This window comes from Acinonyx jubatus, chromosome B2 (genome assembly GCF_027475565.1).
Source record: "Acinonyx jubatus isolate Ajub_Pintada_27869175 chromosome B2, VMU_Ajub_asm_v1.0, whole genome shotgun sequence".
Lineage (NCBI taxonomy): Eukaryota > Metazoa > Chordata > Mammalia > Carnivora > Felidae > Acinonyx > Acinonyx jubatus.
Window position 1 is genome coordinate 124,338,526 of NC_069385.1, and position 18,935 is coordinate 124,357,460.

Below are 18,935 nucleotides of genomic sequence, written 5' to 3' on the forward strand. Positions count from 1 at the left end.
GCTTTCTCTCCTAAGTTAACTGCTCTCCCTGCTTCTCTGCAGACTTCTGGGACACTCGCTTGCAACAAGTTTTGGGATAGAGCTCACCACAGGGGGTCTCCAAGGCCTGCAGCTCCTCACAGGGTGTGTCACTAACAGTGCCACCGAATAGAGAAGAGAGAGGCACTAGGTACCCTCTTGTGCCTGGAAAAGAGCCACACTCTGCCCAAGTGAAGACCTGAGGGCCTCGCGGCTACGAGCATGGATGGGACCTCTCAGAGCAGGGGGATTTGCTAAGCGGCTAGTGCTGGCCCGGCCGACATGAGCACAGACCTTCCTGAATGGCAGTTTCGGATCCTAGAGAACATCAGACCTATGAACACACGAACATACACGAGTCCAGAACATGGGATTTCAAAACGGGGCCTTTTATTTTTGGATTGTCACCAAAGGTCACTTTGCATTGTAGGCACATTGTGAAGTGTCAGAGGAAAAGTGGGTCAGCAGGAGAGAGGAGAAGGACCACGAACAGTGCCAACCATCTCCTTATGGGGAGGAGAATCGGCCACAGAACAGGATACTGTTGGTTTTGCTGTGCTGGATGAAGAAAAGGAAGGGGTGGTCGGCACAGAACCTGGGCATGATTCTTGCACATCGCAACATCATGATGGCCGCAGTGGCAGCCGCGGCCTCTGTGCCTTCCTCGTTGACCTCCACAAAGGACTTGTGCACCACCCTGGACAGATACAGGTCTTTCCTGGACGACATTCCAGAAAAGTCTGCCTTGGCCTGCTCGAAGGCATCGGTCATGCCCAGCGTGCAAAGGACGTTCTCCATGTTGTAATTCTCCTCCAGTTTGAATCTAGGGAGGAACACTTCCACCTCTTCTTCATCCAGCATGTCTGGCCTCGTCCATTCTGTGAATTTCTCATAAGTGATTTCTTTCTCCACCTAGAAGAGAGTAGAAGATTTTTAGATCCAGACCCGTGCTGCCCAACAGAACTATCTGCTGGGATGTGAATGCTCTGGGCTTTGCGGGGCGAGACAACAGTAACAGGAAGTGACAATAGCTTTAGAAACTGTTCGCACAATCCCCTTGCGATCATAGCGTGATTATTGCTCAGCATTTGTTACCGTTTTCAAATCGATGTTTTCATCTGGAAGCATGATGATCATATTCAGCTCTTTACCCACATAGGGAAGCACCAGAATTTGGGTGAATATTTCTCCAATATAGGTTATTTTAAAGGTGGATTTTTTAAACATCATTTGCACAGGTTTCTCCTCATTCTAAAATGGAAACAGATAAATGTTAGGTTGAAATAAGACCCAGTGGACACATTGGACAAATCGACAGAACTGGCCAGCCTGGGTTCTACAAACACTTACTTCCTTGGTTTCCAGAATACCACCTCAGCCCCCTCTTTTGCCAGCCCATCTTCATTGCCTCAGCCTCCAAACCCTGGGGTACTCAGGGCTCAGTCCTTACACTGCTTGTCTCCTGGTGACCTCAATCCTGTGACTTTATATTTTTTTTTTAACGTTTTTTATTTATTTTTGAGACAGAGAGAGACAGAGCATGAACGGGGGAGGGGCAGAGAGAGAGGGAGACACAGAATCGGAAGCAGGCTCCAGGCTCTGAGCCATCAGCCCAGAGCCCAATGCGGGGCTCAAACTCACGGACCGCGAGATCGTGACCTGAGCCGAAGTCGGCCGCTTAACCGACTGAGCCACCCAGGCGCCCCAATCCTGTGACTTTAAACAGAATCCCCCAACTTAGATTTCTAGCTGGGACTTCTCCCATGTACTCCACATATATTACACTCCCAAACATCTTACTGCTTACTTGGGACCTGCATTTGTACATTAAAGAAACCTCCAATGTCATATGTCACACTGGGCTCTTCATATTCCCTTCCAGGTCTGCTCTACCTACAATTTTCTTCATCTCAAGTGATGGCAATGCCACTCATCCCATTGTCAAAAACTAAGGAGTACCCCTGACTCCTGTCTTTTACCGCACAATGGACTCATTAACAAATCACATTGGCTCTGCTTTTAAAATATTAACATAAATGAGATCACACCTTTCTGCAGCTCCCCCTCTACTCCCAGGGAGTAAAAAAGCTCAAGTCCTTAAAAAGACCTGTAATTCTGACAAGAGCTTGTCCCGCATGCCCTGTGCTCCCATCTCCCTTTGCCCCTTGATGGTTCCATGGTCAATCCCAACAAGTTCGACCCCAAAACCTGGAGAGCCCACCTGAAACCGTACCCCCATCCACAACCTGTGTCCCTCCTCTGTGTCTGTCTCTGGATCACTACCACTATCTCATACACTCTTCTTTTCTTATTTACGCTGTCTCACCCCCAGAAAGACCTAATCTTCATGGGAGGGATGAGTCGCTGGTTTTGTACACACTGTGATAGTACCTTGCACGAAGCCTGCTCTCAAACCAACATCTGCTGAATAAATGGATAAACAACTAAAGGACAGGAAAACTGAAAGGACCAGGCAAAATGAACACATCTTACTAGGAGAAAAATGCATTTGCCACCAGTGCATCCCCAGCCAGGCAGTAAGAAAGATCCAAGGACAGCAACCACATCTCAGCCAACAGCCCTCCTCCGCTCCTGATTCATGTGCAGTGTAAGACCTACAGCTGCTGTGAATCTGTCTGGCCCCAAGCTGCAGTCCCCAGTTCTCTGGGGCAGCACATAATTCTGTATCAGATGGAAGAAACTTCTGTTACCGCCTTCCATTGGTGCCTCTCAAAGGCTCGCCTGAACTGGCCTCAGCCACACCTGCCCCCTCGTTCCTCGTTCCTCATTCAGTCCTCGGCCAGTTATCAGCACACTTGTTCTATAATAACAGGCCAGGTAGTAAATATTTTCAGCTTTATGGACCATACAGTTTCTGTCCCAACTGCTCAACTCTACAGTTGTAGCACGAAATACCTAAACAAATAGATGTGCCTGTGTTCCATTAAAACTTTATTAAAAAAAAAAAAAAAGTGGTGGGCTGGCTTTGACCTCAGGGTGCATGCAGTTTGCCAAGCCTTGCCTGAGGCAATTTCTCCTTCTACCCATCCAGGGCTCAAAGCCCCTAGTCTTAGAATATAAAAGGATCCAATCTCAGAAAGGGAATGATTCATTAAATACACAACTGTGTATATAAATTTAATCTTATTTAGAAATAAAGTCATTTTAAAAATCCAGATGAACTAAAACCTGTTCACTTTCAGACACAATGACCTCCACCCCCCAAAGGCCTGTGCACTCAACACCTACTACCCTCCTTCTGTCTTTCTCCACTGGGGAGATGAGGAAGCAAGACAGAAGTCTTCACCTCCCCCCAGCTATGGCAGAAGCCACACCTGACAGAAGACCTAACTCTGGCCCATGAGATACAGAAGACAGGTTTCACTTTCTGAATGTCAGAACCCTGAAGGAGGCTTTGCTCTGCCTTTTGTCCTTTCCCTTCCTCCTGCCTGGATGACAGATACCATGACGGTGACCCTGAAAAAGGGCCACATGCTAAGCATAGCAGATCAGGAAGAGAGACAGTTGGTTCCCTGGGAGCGCCTGCTACCCCGGTACCCCGGCAGCCCTACTCCCTGCCCACCTGCAGGTCTCTGCTAGGGGACATGAACTTTCCATGAATCAAGTCCTAATATACATCTTATTAAAGATTAATTTCAAGGAAAGAAATAATTTCCCCAGGTGAAAACAGGGCAACTCATTTCAGAATAAAGCTCAAAGGGGGGCAGCTGGGTGACTCAGTCAGTTAAGCATCTGACTTCAGTTCAGATCCTGATGTCACAGCTCATGGGTTCGAGCCCTGTGTCGGGCTCTGTGCTGACAGCTTGGCGCCTGGAACCTGGAGCCTGCTTGGGATTCAGTGTCTCCTTCTCTCTCTGTCCCTCCCCCACTCGTATTCTGCCTCCCTCCATCAACAGTAAACACTAAAAAAATTTAAAAAAAAAAAAAAAAAAAGAATAGGAGCACCTGCATGGCTCAGTCGGTTGAGCATCCAACTTTGGCTCAGGTCATGATCTCATGGTTCATGGGTTCAAGCCCCAAATCAGGCTCTGTGCTAAGAGCTCGCTCAGAGCTTGGAGCCTGCTTCGGATTCTGTGTTTCCTTCTCTCTCTGCCCCTCCCCTGATTGTGCTCTCTTTGTCTCTCAAAAATAAATGTAAAAAAAAGTTTTTTTCTTTAAAGAATAAAGCTCAAAGGAAAATACATTTCTTGAGAAACTGAAAGTTCAGGCTCATGTCTGCTTAGAAGATCTAACTCATGGTCAGTGATCCAGAACAGGCTGTAATTGATCTATTCTGTCTACTTAAGGTGTATGTGCAAAAATCTCTACAGTTAAAGATAATTTAAAAAGAAAGAATATACTAGATTCGGTGACAGAAAAGATATAAGGCCACCACAAATAACCTCTTCAAATGTGGGGATAGCTCAACATGATGTCTATCCTATATACATGTCCTTTTGTTTGCTTGTTTTTAAACAAAAATTAGTGTTTGTTATCCTTATCATCCAAACAAGACTGCAGATGGGACATCTGTTCAGTATTTATTGAGTACCAACTACATGCCCGGCACTTGTGAGACAGCCATCTATCTGCCCTCCTCAGGTGGTGCTGGGTATCCAACCTCTGCAGTGCTACCCTGAGGACCCACAGGGGGCACTGTGGCCACTGAGAGGAGTGGGACAGAAATCCCCACGGGGAAGGAGGACTGTTAGGGAAGGTTTCCAGATGCTCCTGGAAAGGAAGGAATATATAGGTACTCATGGCAATGAAGACAGAGAAATGGAGATAAATGGGTAGGATCCAGGTCTGCAAAGAAACTTATATACCATATTTTGGTCCAAACTTTATCTCAAAAGTTCTAGAAAGCCAAAAAGACCTTAAGACTGACAACTGACATCAGATTTGTGACTGTAAACAGAACACCTGGCAACAGTATGGCAGGTGACATGGGGAGCCAGACCGGAAGCCTCTGAGTTCAGAGCTACTTTTGATGACACAGCAAAGGAGAAAGGGAAGGCGTGATGGGGAGCCCTTATGCTGGACTGCTGAAGGCCATACAGGCCACAAGCTACTTGAGATGAGCTTTCTTGCAAGTTTTAAAAACCAGGGTGAACACAGGGACTGTTTCCAAGAATCTCCTTTGTTAATGTGAAATATTTACCTTGCTGACTTTAAACGGTCTTTCTGTGGTCTGGCTTTTGTTAAACTGACTATCCCAGTTTCCTTTGAAATAGATGGCATTCACGAGAATCAGGTTTGTCACTGGGTCAACTGAACCTGGAGATAACAACTGTGTAATTTTACCTGAAAAGAAGAATTAAAGAATCAATGAATTTCCCGATGGTCAGAGAAAGACAAATACCATGTGATCTCACTGATATGTGGAATCCAAGAAACAAAAGAAAGGAACAAAGGGGAAAAAAGAGAGGGAGAGACAAACCAAAACAACAGACTCTTAACTACAGAGAACAAACTGATGGTTACCAGTGGGATGTGGGCAGGGGACAAATTGAAACAGGTAAAGGGGATTAAAAGAACACTAATCTCGATGAGCACTGAGGAATGCACAGACGTGTCGAATCAGTATACTGTACACCTGAAACTAATATTATGCTGTATGTTAACTAACTCGAATTTAAATTAAAAAAAAAAAAGAGTTTCCTGATACATTCATCAGGGATAATATTTAAATTGGGCAATCCCCTTGTGAGGTACACAGATAAAGGAGTTCACAGTCCCCCAAATATAACCACATAAAGGGATTCTGGTCCTTATAACAACAGTAGCAACAAAAACTTAAAAAGCCCTGGTAAGAAAAATACCATGCCTTGAAGAAAACATAAGATGAACAAAGAAGTATGTGCAGGCTGAATTCACAAGTTGGACAGAAGGGAATGCTTGGTCCCTTGACGAAAGAGATTTGATGGACAGTCAGAAAGGTGAGAGGCTATGAGTGCACAGAAGAGTTTAAGAGCTGCAGGTGAATAAGGGCCTAACCAAGGATCCTGCAATAACACACGGTAACTATACAGGATGAGACCTGTATCTGGCTTTTTCTTTACTGTACATTAACACTAACAACAACAATGGCAACAAAGTGGATCATTCTGGAACAGCTGTACCGAGTACTGAGAGATATCACAGACACATTGACAAAAACAGGGAAGAGCTAGAGAAAATAAGCATACACTGACAGTATTTCAGAAGCAGATTTTAAAAATTTACAGTTATTTAGAGAAAAGCATCATTCCTCTTTACATTTTGATGGTCTTGTGAAAGAGGACAGTGAGACCAACTAAGCTACTATTAAGATAGAGCAATGGTGTATTTTCACCTTCCGTCTTTTCGGCTACCCAGGTGTTGATGTGTTCCCTGGACTCTTCTGTAGCGTTAATAAAGTCGAGCTCTTCCATCTCTGCCTGGTAGAATTTACGGCAGGAGTCTTTGAAAGACTAGGAGAAACAGAGCAACATCATCACATGGCTGCAGAAATAATCAACACTTACAGCTTATTTCTTCACTGCACCAAATCAGAATGTAGGCAATTTTGATTTACATACGTAACATACAAATAAATACGAGGAATTAACTGAAAATCCTATTTCTCGTTTTTCAGCTACGTTTAAACTTAGCTTCTAAACCAAGTAAAACAGTTGTCTGAACATCAAATATCAATAACTACCAGATTCTTTGAGGGATTAACTGCACATCAGTGAGGTAAGTACAAAGACACGGAGACGCAGCTACTACAGAGTGTCGTTCCTGACAAGCCGCTGCGTTTGCTCTGTGAGTCCTGCCCACAGCAGGAGCCACAGCTGCCTGTGCATTTCAGAACAATGGACTGGAAACAAGGGCCTGCTGTTCCATACAATGGTGGAAAGTGTATGATTCTACACCACCCCTCCCACTACAACGTTCTGTGATGATGGCAATGTTCCAAATCTGCACTGCCCAAAACAGTGCCACGTGCTGCTATTGAATGCTTGGAATATTGTCAGTGCCACTGAGGAACTGAATACTGAACTGTAATTTTAATTATTTACACTGAAATTTAAATAGCTACATGTGTCTAGTGGCTACCATTTTGGATGGCTCAGTTTTAGAGAATGAGCAGCTCTCAAAAAAAAGTACAAACTGTATCATGTTAACAAAGTCTATTAAATGATGATGACATTAGTGAACACATACTTTATGCCATATAAAAGCAGAAAATCTGATAGAGAGTAAATGGAGTGAAATAACTAATTTGTGGAAAGCATGCTATGGAATGGTTTCCCAATCCTTCTTTTGACCAGCTTACAGCTAAATATTTAATTTCCCTTTTCAGGACTGTTTTTCTATTACAGGATTTCACATTGCTCCTTTGATATAGTGTCAGAGAGGTCACGTGGCACAGTAATGTAGCTACAAACACAAGTCCTGCAACTTATTAGCTGTGTAGCCTTTAAAAAGTCACTTTGTTTCTCGAAGCTTCCTTGTCTTTCCCTGTAAATGAGGATTCGGCATCCATCCGAGGACCAGATGAATTCTTATCATCAATGCTGTTTTATGAAATCTCAGCATGTCACAGACACTGCACTAGGTGATCTAGGTATATCGTTTTACTTAGTCCTCAGATACTTTGCACTCCGCCAACTTTGCTGCTCTGCTGTTGCTCAATGCCTTTGAAAATGTTTTCAGTCTCTCAATCTAAGAAAATAGTCTGGAAGCAAACTGGGCACTCATGTATTGATCCTTGGGTGATTTCTACAACTTTTTATTTATTTAAATCCAAGTTAGTTAACATATGGCGTAATCATGATTTCAGGAATAGAATTGAGAGATGCATCACTTATATATAACATCCAGTGCTCCTCCCAACAAGTGCCCTCCTTAATGACATCACCCATGTAGCCCATCCCCCTCCCACACCCCTCCAGCAACCCTCAGTTTGTTCTCTGTATTTAAGAGTCTCTTATGGTCTGTCTCCCTCTCTGTTTGTATCTTATTTTTCCTTTCTTTCCCCTGTGTTCATATGTTTGTTTCAATTTCTATAACTTTTAAACACACTTGAAAATAATTGTTTGCGGGGCGCGTGGGTGGCGCAGTCGGTTAAGCGTCCGACTTCAGCCAGGTCACGATCTCGCGGTCCGTGAGTTCGAGCCCCGCGTCAGGCTCTGGGCTGATGGCTCAGAACCTGGAGCCTGTTTCCGATTCTGTGTCTCCCTCTCTCTCTGCCCCTCCCCCGTTCATGCTCTGTCTCTCTCTGTCCCAAAAATAAATAAACGTTGAAAATAATTGTTTGCTATTTAAATTACTATTTTATAAGCAATGACTAGTCAAACTGAGGGAATATCTAATTATTAGTTGTGATTGGTATTGGATTCTTGGAACACTAAATTGATAAGAAATTATTGAGAAACACTCCTAAACCCTCTATCTTCTATTTCAATATCAAAATAAGATTTGAAACATCAATGATTTCTTAAAAATATCCATCAGAAAAGAAAGTAAATTAAAGAAAATCAGCCAATTCTTTGTGTTTATTGGAAGTTTTGTTTCTTCTTTATACCAAAGGCTTATAAAAAAATGAGGCAACAGCCTAGGAAGTAGCTAAGACTGATAAAAATAAGTAAAACAGGCTGTAAAAAATTCACACCATAGTGAACAAATCTTAGCATTATTTGACCTCGTGCTTGACTACATTTACTTTACTCCAAATATTTTAAAACAGTGAATCTGAAGCAAGTTTAAAAACTGAAAAAAAATCATGTAATAGAATAAGATTGATATCCCAAACATAGAAAAAGAATAAATCAGTAAGAAAAAGACAGCCCAATAAAAAGTATGTAAAGAAAATTCTCAGAAAAGATACAAATTTCCAATAAACATAAGGAAAGATGATCAATCTTTTAATAATAAAAATTTAAGAGGTTAACAACATGCAGTGTTGATGATGAAGAGTTGAAATGAGCACTCCGCTGGTACCCCTAGAGAGAATGTAAATGGCCACAGTACTCTGGACAATTTCAATATTTGCTATAGCTTCAAAGCTTCACTCCCTTCCTCCCTGCTACAAATCCATCTTAGAGTAACACACATACATAGGGCACAGGAGTCACGTACACTAACATTCACTGTCTGAATGCCCATCAGTGGGGGAATGGCGTACTAAGTATGTTTCAGTACATCCATACTTAAGAATAGCAGATAACAGTTAAACAGAGTGAAGTAGATCCTCATATATGCAAAGAATTTAAGACACAGTGTTGGGTGAAAAGAAACAAGTACAAAATAATACTTTGGTATAATGACATGACGTAGAGAAAAAACCCACACAACAGATTTGTATATGTACGGGGGATACACATCAGATCTATGAAAGCTTACACCGGGGAGGGAAATGATGAGGTGTGGAAGCGGGTGTGAGGACTCTTGTTTTGAGTGCTTTATTTGCATTTTTATGTAACAAGAATATAGTCATCATGCAACAAACATATACTCACATACTCACATATTACTTGAGTAGTTTTTGAAAAATGATAAAAAGCATTAAAGCACTATAAATAAACAGAACCAGTATAATTAGACAAGTAACTTTACAAAAATTCTGCACTGGAAAAAACAATAGAAATATTTGCATGTGTAAAAAGTTGAACAAGTATCACAATGCATAAAAAATTACTGATATATAGAAAACAATGATTAGAAATACTCATTTTGATCACTTCTTTGTTTCAGCCAATTCACTTTGAATTGTGTTTGTTCCATGTTAGTTCTTTTGTAATTGTCTCATCAAAGCCTCACAAAAATCTGGACATTATTTGTTATAAGGCTCATTTTACAGAAGATTAAAATTGAAACAGGGTTCAAGGGAATGCATGAAGTTAGTAAGTGGAGACCTGAGTTCATGTGCACCTGTATGAATTCATAACCCACAGGCTTTCTGCTATACTGCGTGACCCCTCCTCCCCACTACCCCGGTGTCTTTACTTTCTTAGTCAAAAACAGCAAGTATGACTTACTGAGAGGAAATCATAAGACTTCTCTCCAAAGAGCCTGTTGGCAGTTCTAAGCAAGTACCGTGCATCAGTCCTGTTGATTTCAGTAAGAAGCGACTGGAACCCCTGGTGGACATCACCTCCTCCGCTGCTCTTACTTAAAGAAAGTGTCTGAAATGAAAAACAGAATACAAATACCTAACTTAAGTGTGCCTCGACTACAGGAAATGGATACAACACCAAACTCTGCCTAAGAACTGTACAGATCCTAACTAGAGCTTAAAAGAAGATGCATCCAGTTGAAGACAAAAAGCAGCTCGAAAGCCACCCAGTTTGCCATCCTCCAGCACTTTCTGCAAGGAGTCAGGGCACTGCCCGCACTGGCATCAGTGGCAGTGCCCCTTCACACACCGTATTCTATGTGCTCTATAGGGCTGCAAATAAGGCTGCCAACAGGCCTCCCATCTCTGCAAACACATGCTGCTCCTCATACTGAAAGGTCTGACCTCTCCCATCCATCCTTGGGTATGGCTGGTGCTGTGATGGGGTCTGGCCACCAGAATGCAGAAGGGACACTATTCCAGGCCGGGGCCTTACAAGGTCTGGCAGCTCCATATTTAATCTCTCACACCCCAGCCACCATGATGTGAGGAAGCCCAGGGTATCCCGCTAGAGGCCACATGGAAAGTCCTGGAGAGCTGACACCACATGGGGGAACTACCTATAGGAGAATGGAGGCCCCAGACACATGATAGAGGCCTTCCTAGATCATGCGTGATCCCAGCTGACACCATGTGGGTCAGACCACAGAATCTGAGAAATAATCAGCCTTTGCTATTTCCAACCACTAAGTCTGGGACAATTTGTTTTGTAGCCATAGAAGTTCATGCAGCAATCCAGACATGGACTTCTGCCCTGACAACATCCAAAACATGGCAGCAGCTTTGGGCCCAGGCAGCTGGCAAAGGCCGGGAGGAAGGAGAGTGAGGAGATGGTAAGCAGAGGCTAGAAAGCCACTGAAGAAATCACTAGCAGTGGCTGGAGAAAAGGGGCTCCTGGCATGTCCCAGCAGAAGAGACTGTAACCTGAAGTGGCGAGGAAGGTTGGGCGTTTCCCCAACAAACCAGGCATCTGGCTAAGTAGATGTCCAGAAGGAATGGGGCTTATAGCTGCCTAGGATAGAGTACAGGAAGGGAAAGAAGAGGTAAAGAAGGAAAAGTTTCATTTTCTTTTTTTTTTTTTATTTTTTTAATGTTTATTTTATTTTTGAGAGGGAGAGAGAGACAGAGAGTGTGCAGTGGAGGGGCAGAGAGAAAAGGAGACACAGAATCCGAAGCAGACTCCAGGCTCTGAGCTGTTAGCACAGAGCCCGACACGGGGCTCAAACTCCCAAAATGCAAGATCATGACCTGAGCTGAAGTCAGAGGCTTAACCGACTGAGCCACCTAGGCTCCCCTAGGAATTATTTCATTTTCAAGCAGAATTTAAAGGAAAATTTTCCAACCTAAGACTTGGTGGGTAGAAAATTAAAAGGTTTCTTATTCCCAGCCTCTCCAGCTGGCAAATGATTCTAAATGTGAGAAATGGCCTCAGAACAAAGATCAAGTCCAAGGTATGGGCTTCAAGGCAGGATCAAGTTCTACTTTACTAAAACCTGAGAAAGATGAAGGCAGACTAGGTGCCTCACAGACCCACTCAGCTAGACAAAGGGGCTTCTGAGCATCTTAAGGACATTGTCAGCCAGTACTCTCATCCCAGGCCAACACAGAGTCCTGCCTCAAACAGGTTTGTGCATATTATCATTTATATCACTATGTCAATTATAAATTGACACATAGAAACCCCACAACTGTTTAGAGGAAAAACTCTGCCGACATCTCGATCTCACACTTCCAGGCTCCAGAACGGCAAGGAAATACACTTCTGTTCTTTAGGCCCCTCGATCTGTGGTACCTTGTTATAGCACCACTAGCAGACTCAGACATCCCCCCGCCATTTTTGAAGAGAATGTCACAAAACTCTGCACCCAGGAACCATACTAAACAACCTCATAGCCCTGCTCCTCCTGGACTTCAAGCCCAAGACTGGACCCTCTGGGGTCTTGGGAAGGGGGTAAATGTACCTTACCTGTGGAGGACTGGGAATCACTAGGGGCCAAAGGGCAGACCACGGCAGTCATCAGTAACCCAATGAGTTAATGCCTTCAGTATTCACATCGTTATACAGCCCCTCTTTGGCTGACTTTGGACTTGGCCACCTGACTGATGTCAGCCAACAGCACGTTAGCAAACATGATGTACCAGAGGCTTGATAAGCATTTGTACATTTAAGCTGTTCCTCTTGGAAGCTGGGTACTGTCCTGTAAGGATGCCCAGGCTACCCTGTCAAGGAGACACCACATAGAAGCCGAAGGGAGGAGACAGCACATGGAGGAAGCCACATGGAAGAGGCCCAAGACCCCACACCAGTGACCCAGCTGGGACTGAGTGGAGCGGAGGCATCGCCCAACACATTCAGAATCCTGTAACAGTAATTATCATCTTAAGCCACTAAGTTTTACGGTGCTGTTACTCAATAAGAAACAACTGAAATACTACTGAAAACATTTTTGGCTGACAAGTGTCACTCTAAGAAGGTTTTACACTTAAATGAGAAAATTAAAACAAAAATTTCTAATAATTGGGGTGCCTGGGTGGCTTAGTCGGTTAAGTGTCCGACTTCGGCTCAGGTCGTGATCTCACAGTTTGTGAGTTCGAGCCCCACGTCGGGCTCTGCTGACAGCTCGGAGACTGGAGCCTGCTTCCGATTCTGTGTCTCCCTCTCTCTCTGCCCCTCCCCCACTCACACTTTGTGTCTCTCTCTCTCTCTCTCTCTCAAAAATAAATAAACATTAAAAAAATTTTTTTAATTTCTAATAATTGAAAAGCAAGTGACAATATCCAAAATATATCACAGAACTCAACTTGAACCTTGTGACTTTACCCCTACTCAAAAACTCAAACTCATGTATAAACTATCATCAGGGTCAGTGAGATCACTCATTCTTCTAAATGGAGCACACCACTTCTTCCCCAACAGATCTGAGACATCCATTCCGGGGTGCCCACTCGCACAGCGCTAACTCTCTGTCCCCATCCTGCAACACCAGCAGAGGGATCTGTCAAGAGCAAATCCTGGATGTGAAAGTGGAGGACCAGCCCAACTGACAAATTAATGGCATTTACGGTTGCCCAGAAGTAGCTTCAGGTACATACCTGGGCCATCTGGGCTGCAGTGTTTCCCTTGGCGCCCATGAAGACCATGGACAGGGCAGAAGAGATGCTCATGGGCGAGAAAAACACATTTTTTGAGTTGTCTTCACCCAGCTTTTTCAGCAGACTTAAGGCAAAGGTGCCGTTTGCTTCTGAAAGAGTATCCATGATGGTGAGCCTGAAACAACAGATTTAAAATCAGTATCACATAAGTACAGGCTTACATGCTGACTGTATTTCACTCTGTTATTAATAGTTACCGTTTTGGTTCAGTGGGCAAATGGGTACCTACACAAAACTCTATTTCTTTTGTGGGACCTCAAAATTATTTTGCATGTTTCTAATATTACATGAAAAAAAAAACCAAACAAACAATGATATTAATAATACAATCCTGTTTTGGGGGGGAGCAGGGGACTGCTACATGCACTTATCTGTGAGCACAGAGAAAGCGTGGAAGGTTGCACACTTGACAGCTTACCTGAGTTACTTCCTGGGGGTGGGACCAAGAAAGGACTTAATTGGCTTTTGCTTCTATTTCTGTATTGTTTGGCATGATGTGGGGCTTATATGTGTTGTTTTATAATTTAAAAACCATTCAAATGATAAATCCAACCACAAGGTTACACACACAAAAAAATATGGTTGAATGCTTTTATCATGTGGGAAAGAGGAACCCAATTTTAGGGTAGCCTGTGGCCTGAAGATAAGAGATAAATCAAACCACATACGAAGTCATACAAATGCCTTAAAAACAAGGACTTTTGACCTTCAATTCTCCTTCTATGAAACCTGTGCTTGTGTCAAAGCCCAAACCCAGGGCCACGTTCCCCAGATCTGTTACTGCCCACAGGCCCAGGCCTTCTTGCCCTTTGTTCTGGACAAGGGCACTGGATAGCAGGTGCCTGCCCATGGCCGCCTCTGGTTACAGGCTTCAGAGGTCAGGGGTCAGACAGCACATATTGGGCATGTAGGGCATGTGGCCACATCCCTGGTGGCCTAGGCAGGGTCCAGAGGAGGAACAGTTCTGGGCAGTCAGGGATAGGGTGGATGTGAGAGTCTTCAAGCAGGTTAAAGCACAGTACGTCTTTAGAAAGACCTATTATTGACTCCCCTTTGCCATGGGGGATCTGGAGTTCACAGAAGTGAAGTGATGTTTCCAGGCTAAGGAACTGAATAGCTAAGGCTGAACTCAGGGCCAACAAACTGTCTTTCCACTGCTCCTCTAGATATCCCCACTTCAGGAAGAGCCTGAAGTACAGCACAGAGGGGTCAGGAGAGAAGGCAAGAGGCAGCAAGGGGTCCGAGCAGTCAGTCAGCTGTAGATGCAGCAGAACAGGCTGGTGGGGAGCAGATTTTGGGGAAAGCAGCACCTGCCTGCTCTGATATCACTTACAGAAGTTTACAAACTATGTTTCCCCAGATTGAGGAAATGACTCAGTTGAGCTATGGGGGGGAATCTACAGAACAAGGAAAGGGAGAAGCAAGAGGGGACATCTTCATGGTGTAGAAGGGAAAGGGAAGGAGGTATCTAACAGAAAGACCCCGTGAAGAGAATGAGGAGTTAACCATTCTTCCCCGAGGATGGCTTTATGATTATAACTACAGTGGTTGGCTGCATATGGGCAGCAAAGATATGCCCATACTAACCCTTGGAACATGAGAATGTTCCCTTACACAGCAAAAGAGACTTTGTAGATGTGATTATAGAAAGGATTTTTTTTCATGTTTATTTTGAGAGAGAGAGAGAGAGAGAGACAAAGCACAAGCAGGGGAGGGGCAGACAGAGAGAGAGAGGGAGAGAGAGAATCCCAAGCAGGCTCCTCACTGTCAGCACAGAGCCTGATGCAGGGCTCAGTCTCAGAAACCATGAGAACATGACCTGAGCCAAAATCAAGAGCCTGACACTTAACTGACTGAGCCACCTAGGCACCCCTAAATGAAAGATCTTGACGTGGGGAGATCATCGTGAATTATTCAAGTGGTCCCTAAATGTAATCACATGTATCCTTATGAGAGGCAGGCAGAGAAGAATTTGAGCAATGAAGAAAGCAATGTGGGGACTGAAGCAAAATGCTACCATGCTGGCTTGAAAACTGGAGGAAGTGGGGACAAACAAGGAATGCAAAAACTGCATCTCTAGAAGCTGGAAAAGGGGTGGTGACAGACTCCCCGCTACAGCCTCTGGGGAAAGCACGACCCTGTCAAAACCCCGGTGTTGTTCAGTGAAGCCTGTCAGCCTTGAGGCCTCCGGAAGCATGAGAGAACAAATGCGCTGAGCTTGCGGGCATCTGCTACAAGAGCCACAGGAAACTAATATTGCAATTTACATACCTGATAAATTTTATTTACTATCCTTGTTTTAAACATTTTGTTTGCAAACTCTATTCACTATAGAGAATAGCTGGGGTGCTGAGCACTCCTGGTTTGCTCAGACTTTCCATACATATCTGAAATTACTAATTTCTAAGAGAAGTACACAGAACATACACCTTATTAAAATTCTTCTGAAATAATGGATTCTTTGTTGATACAGAAATAACTTCAAGATTTTGCAGACCCTTGGGAACATCAATAGAAACAAAAGTAGCTATTCGATGGAACTGATGCAAAAATTATATTGTTTATTTGGATTTTACATCAGCAAGTGCTGCCTGCTTCTCAATTTTAAGAGAAACAACTGTGAAAACAGGTTTAAGAATGAAGAATTAGGTACAAGGACGTACCACAGGGCAAGAGGCACAGTCCCAAGCATTCCTGACACAATCCAATGTCAAGACTCAGGCAGGTGTCTGTGGGTCCCCCACCACACAAATCTTCCTCTTAGCTGGGGACAGGGACACCTCTGGCCTGGCCCCCAAGATGGCTCAGCCCCCACTGATGCTGGCTACCCAGCCCCTCAGCGAATTGAGAAAGCTCAAAGAGCAGTAGTTCCTCAACATAAAGCAGCTTCAGTCTTCTGGCTTTAAACACTGATGCTGGAAAAACCAAGCCAGGACATTCAGAGGAAAAGGCACAAGTCAGGAGGGAGATGAGGTTTTCAGTTCCGGCTCTGGGACTCTGAATGTGTTACTCGGTTCCTGCTCCCTGCATGAGGAAGAGGAGGCCAGGTAATATGTGTGCCCTGCCGTCTTCGATGTCTATTGTTAATATCAATGCAGAAAGAAGAGCCAGAGAGGAGTTTACTCTTCAAAGCCCAAGGTGAAGTCTAACAGCATTCCATTTCTCAGCTGACAACGACGGATAGCTGTTAAAAGTGAAATTATGTTCACACTCAGGGCGCCTGGGTGGCTCAGTTGGTTGCGGCAGACTTTAGCTCAGGTCGTGATCTCACCATTCGTGGGTTCAAGCCCCACATCAGGCTCTGTGCTGACAGCTCGGAGCCTGGGGCCTGCTTCAGATTCTGTGTCTCCCTCTCTCTCTGCCCTTCCCCTGTTCATGCTCGCTTGTGCTCTCTCTCTCTCAAAAATAAATAAAACATTTAAAAAAGTTATATCCACGTCCTATGAAAATTGTTAAATAAGAAAGAAACATGAAATCAATGATGGTTGTAGGCTTATTCCAGATATGCAGGATAATCTTATAGCAGAAAATAAGTTAATCTTGAAATAACTGAATTGCCCACTCATAACAAATGTCCTTAAAACAAAAAGAAAATGGTACTTCCTATACTTCCTTAATGTGACAAGGAGTATCAGCCATCATCAATGATAAAATGTTAGAAACAGTTCCCTTGTGCCTCAAACAGGAACAATAACTAGTGATTACATTAAAAAGTTTTAACTTCAGAAAAAATAAATACCCATTTTTGAGTATATACTACACACTGGGACCTATATTAGTACTTTTCCTAAATGACTCTTATAACCTTGTAAAGCTGGTTGAGAATATCAGCATTTGAAAAGCAAAGAAATGGAGCCATTGCTCTTTTATCACAAGGCTATACAAATGGTAGAGTGAAGGCTGGAAACCAGGTCTGCATGGCACTGGAGTTCAATCACTAAGGCATATACCCTTCCAAAAAAAACAAAAAACAAAAAAAAAAACAAAAAAGGAGAGGTGGAGAGCAAATTCAAGATACCGTTTTAAAACACAATTTTTGAAAGTTAAAAAACCATTAATTTCCAACAATGACTAAGATAGGTATTCCTTCCTATACTGTGTAAATGATCCTATAAATTGCTATGCCAATATTTCCAGAGCATAATTTGCAATTAAAAAAATAAAAATAAAGGACAGGGCGGCAGCACATGGAGAGGTCGCCTCAGCGTCTCTCACTCTACAGAGACTGCAATGGAATCTGCATGGCTCAACCACTGGGAATCCATGATGGAGAAGAGGGGAGGGGCTTGTGACAACCAGCACATGGATCTTTGCAGACCAAGTTCATGCCTGCAGTGTCCACATAGTAATCCCACCCGGAGGCTTTGCTCATCTGTAGAACTAAGTCAGAGATGCACTCTGACCAGGGAACACACCAGAGTGGAGATCTGCCTGATTCAGATCATCAAACGAGGAGTTCTGCCAGCCCTAGAGCCCAGTCTGCCCATGCCTGGGCAAGATGCTGAGTCATAGCCCCACTCGCAGCTGCTGAGAGTGCCTTCCAGCCCCATCTGACCAGAAGGCCTGGTGACAACTCCTGGAAGCTGTGCTGTCCAGTGGTGCTCAAGCTGAGAAGTGGGCAGGCAGAGCTGACTGCCCCCAGAGCAAAGCCAGTACCAGGTACCGAGGCAGTGGGATTAATTCACAGAGGATTGAGGGTAACTCCAGGACTCTCCCAACCAGACAGCCTGTTTGGGAAACTGAAGGTAACTTGGAGCAGCCTTCCCTCTCCCACCCAGGCAAGGTAGCTGAAATCACAGCCCCACCTGCCTGTGGAGAGTATCTCCTGGCCCCACCTGAATAAAAGGGCTGGAGACAACTCCTGGAAGCTGTGCAGCCCAGGGGTGCTGAGCCAAGAGAAGGGCAGATAGAGCTGAGAATCTACAGAGTAAAGCCAGTGGCCCTGTTTAGCAGGGAAATTAGGGTGTGGATCAGCTTGAGTTAAGACAACAAAAAGTTTTGGGCCCCTGGGTGGCTCAGCTGATTAAGTGTCTGACTCCTGATTTCATCTCGGGTCATGATCTCAGAGTCATGAAATCCTGCCCTGCCTTGTGTCAGGCTCCACACTGGGTGTGGAGCCTGCTTAAGATTCTCTCTCTCTCCTTCTCCCTCTCTCCCTCCTTCTCCCTCTCTCCTTTGTTCCTTCTCTATCTCTTAAAAAAAAAAAAAGACAACAAAGAGTTTTACCAACTCTAGACCTGCTTCTCCCACTGCCTTGGAACAGGGATTTTTATTCATAGCCCCACTTGTTGAATATAGCCTTCAGCCTGTCCAACCAGGGAACCTAACCAGAGCACATGAAAAACATCCCTACACACAGAGGCACTTGAACAGAAAGCACTGCCTGTGCCTTCTACCATCTGCAGAGTGAAACCAGTGGCCTCACCTGAGCAGGGAACTCAGTGCATGCTCTGGCCTGATTCAGCCCCCAAACAATGAGTTGTATAGTCCCTGGGTTCTGGCTGTCTGTCCTGCCAAGGCAGGAAGTTATTAATTCACAGCCCCAACTACTACTGAATATAGTACCCAGTCCTGACCATCTACAAAGCCAGACCAGAAAATGCAAGCAACTGCTGAGTCTATC

At 44.1% G+C, this 18,935-nt stretch overlaps 1 protein-coding gene across 3 annotated transcripts in view; it reads right to left on the bottom strand.

Moving 5' to 3' along the window:
- Positions 1–386: 386 nt before the first annotated feature.
- SERPINB6 (serpin family B member 6) overlaps positions 387–18,935 on the bottom strand; it is a 33,618-nt gene continuing 15,069 nt past the window's right edge. For all 3 annotated transcript variants that reach the window (XM_015073572.3, XM_027040177.2, XM_015073571.3), the window contains exons 2-7: positions 13,253–13,427; positions 10,023–10,169; positions 6,353–6,470; positions 5,180–5,322; positions 1,114–1,269; positions 387–930 (exon numbers count right to left, since the gene is read on the bottom strand). In XM_015073572.3, the coding sequence (XP_014929058.1) occupies positions 526–930; positions 1,114–1,269; positions 5,180–5,322; positions 6,353–6,470; positions 10,023–10,169; positions 13,253–13,417 (1,134 nt within the window). In that variant the 5' untranslated portion in view covers positions 13,418–13,427 and the 3' untranslated portion in view covers positions 387–525. The remainder of the gene's footprint in view (positions 931–1,113; positions 1,270–5,179; positions 5,323–6,352; positions 6,471–10,022; positions 10,170–13,252; positions 13,428–18,935) is intronic.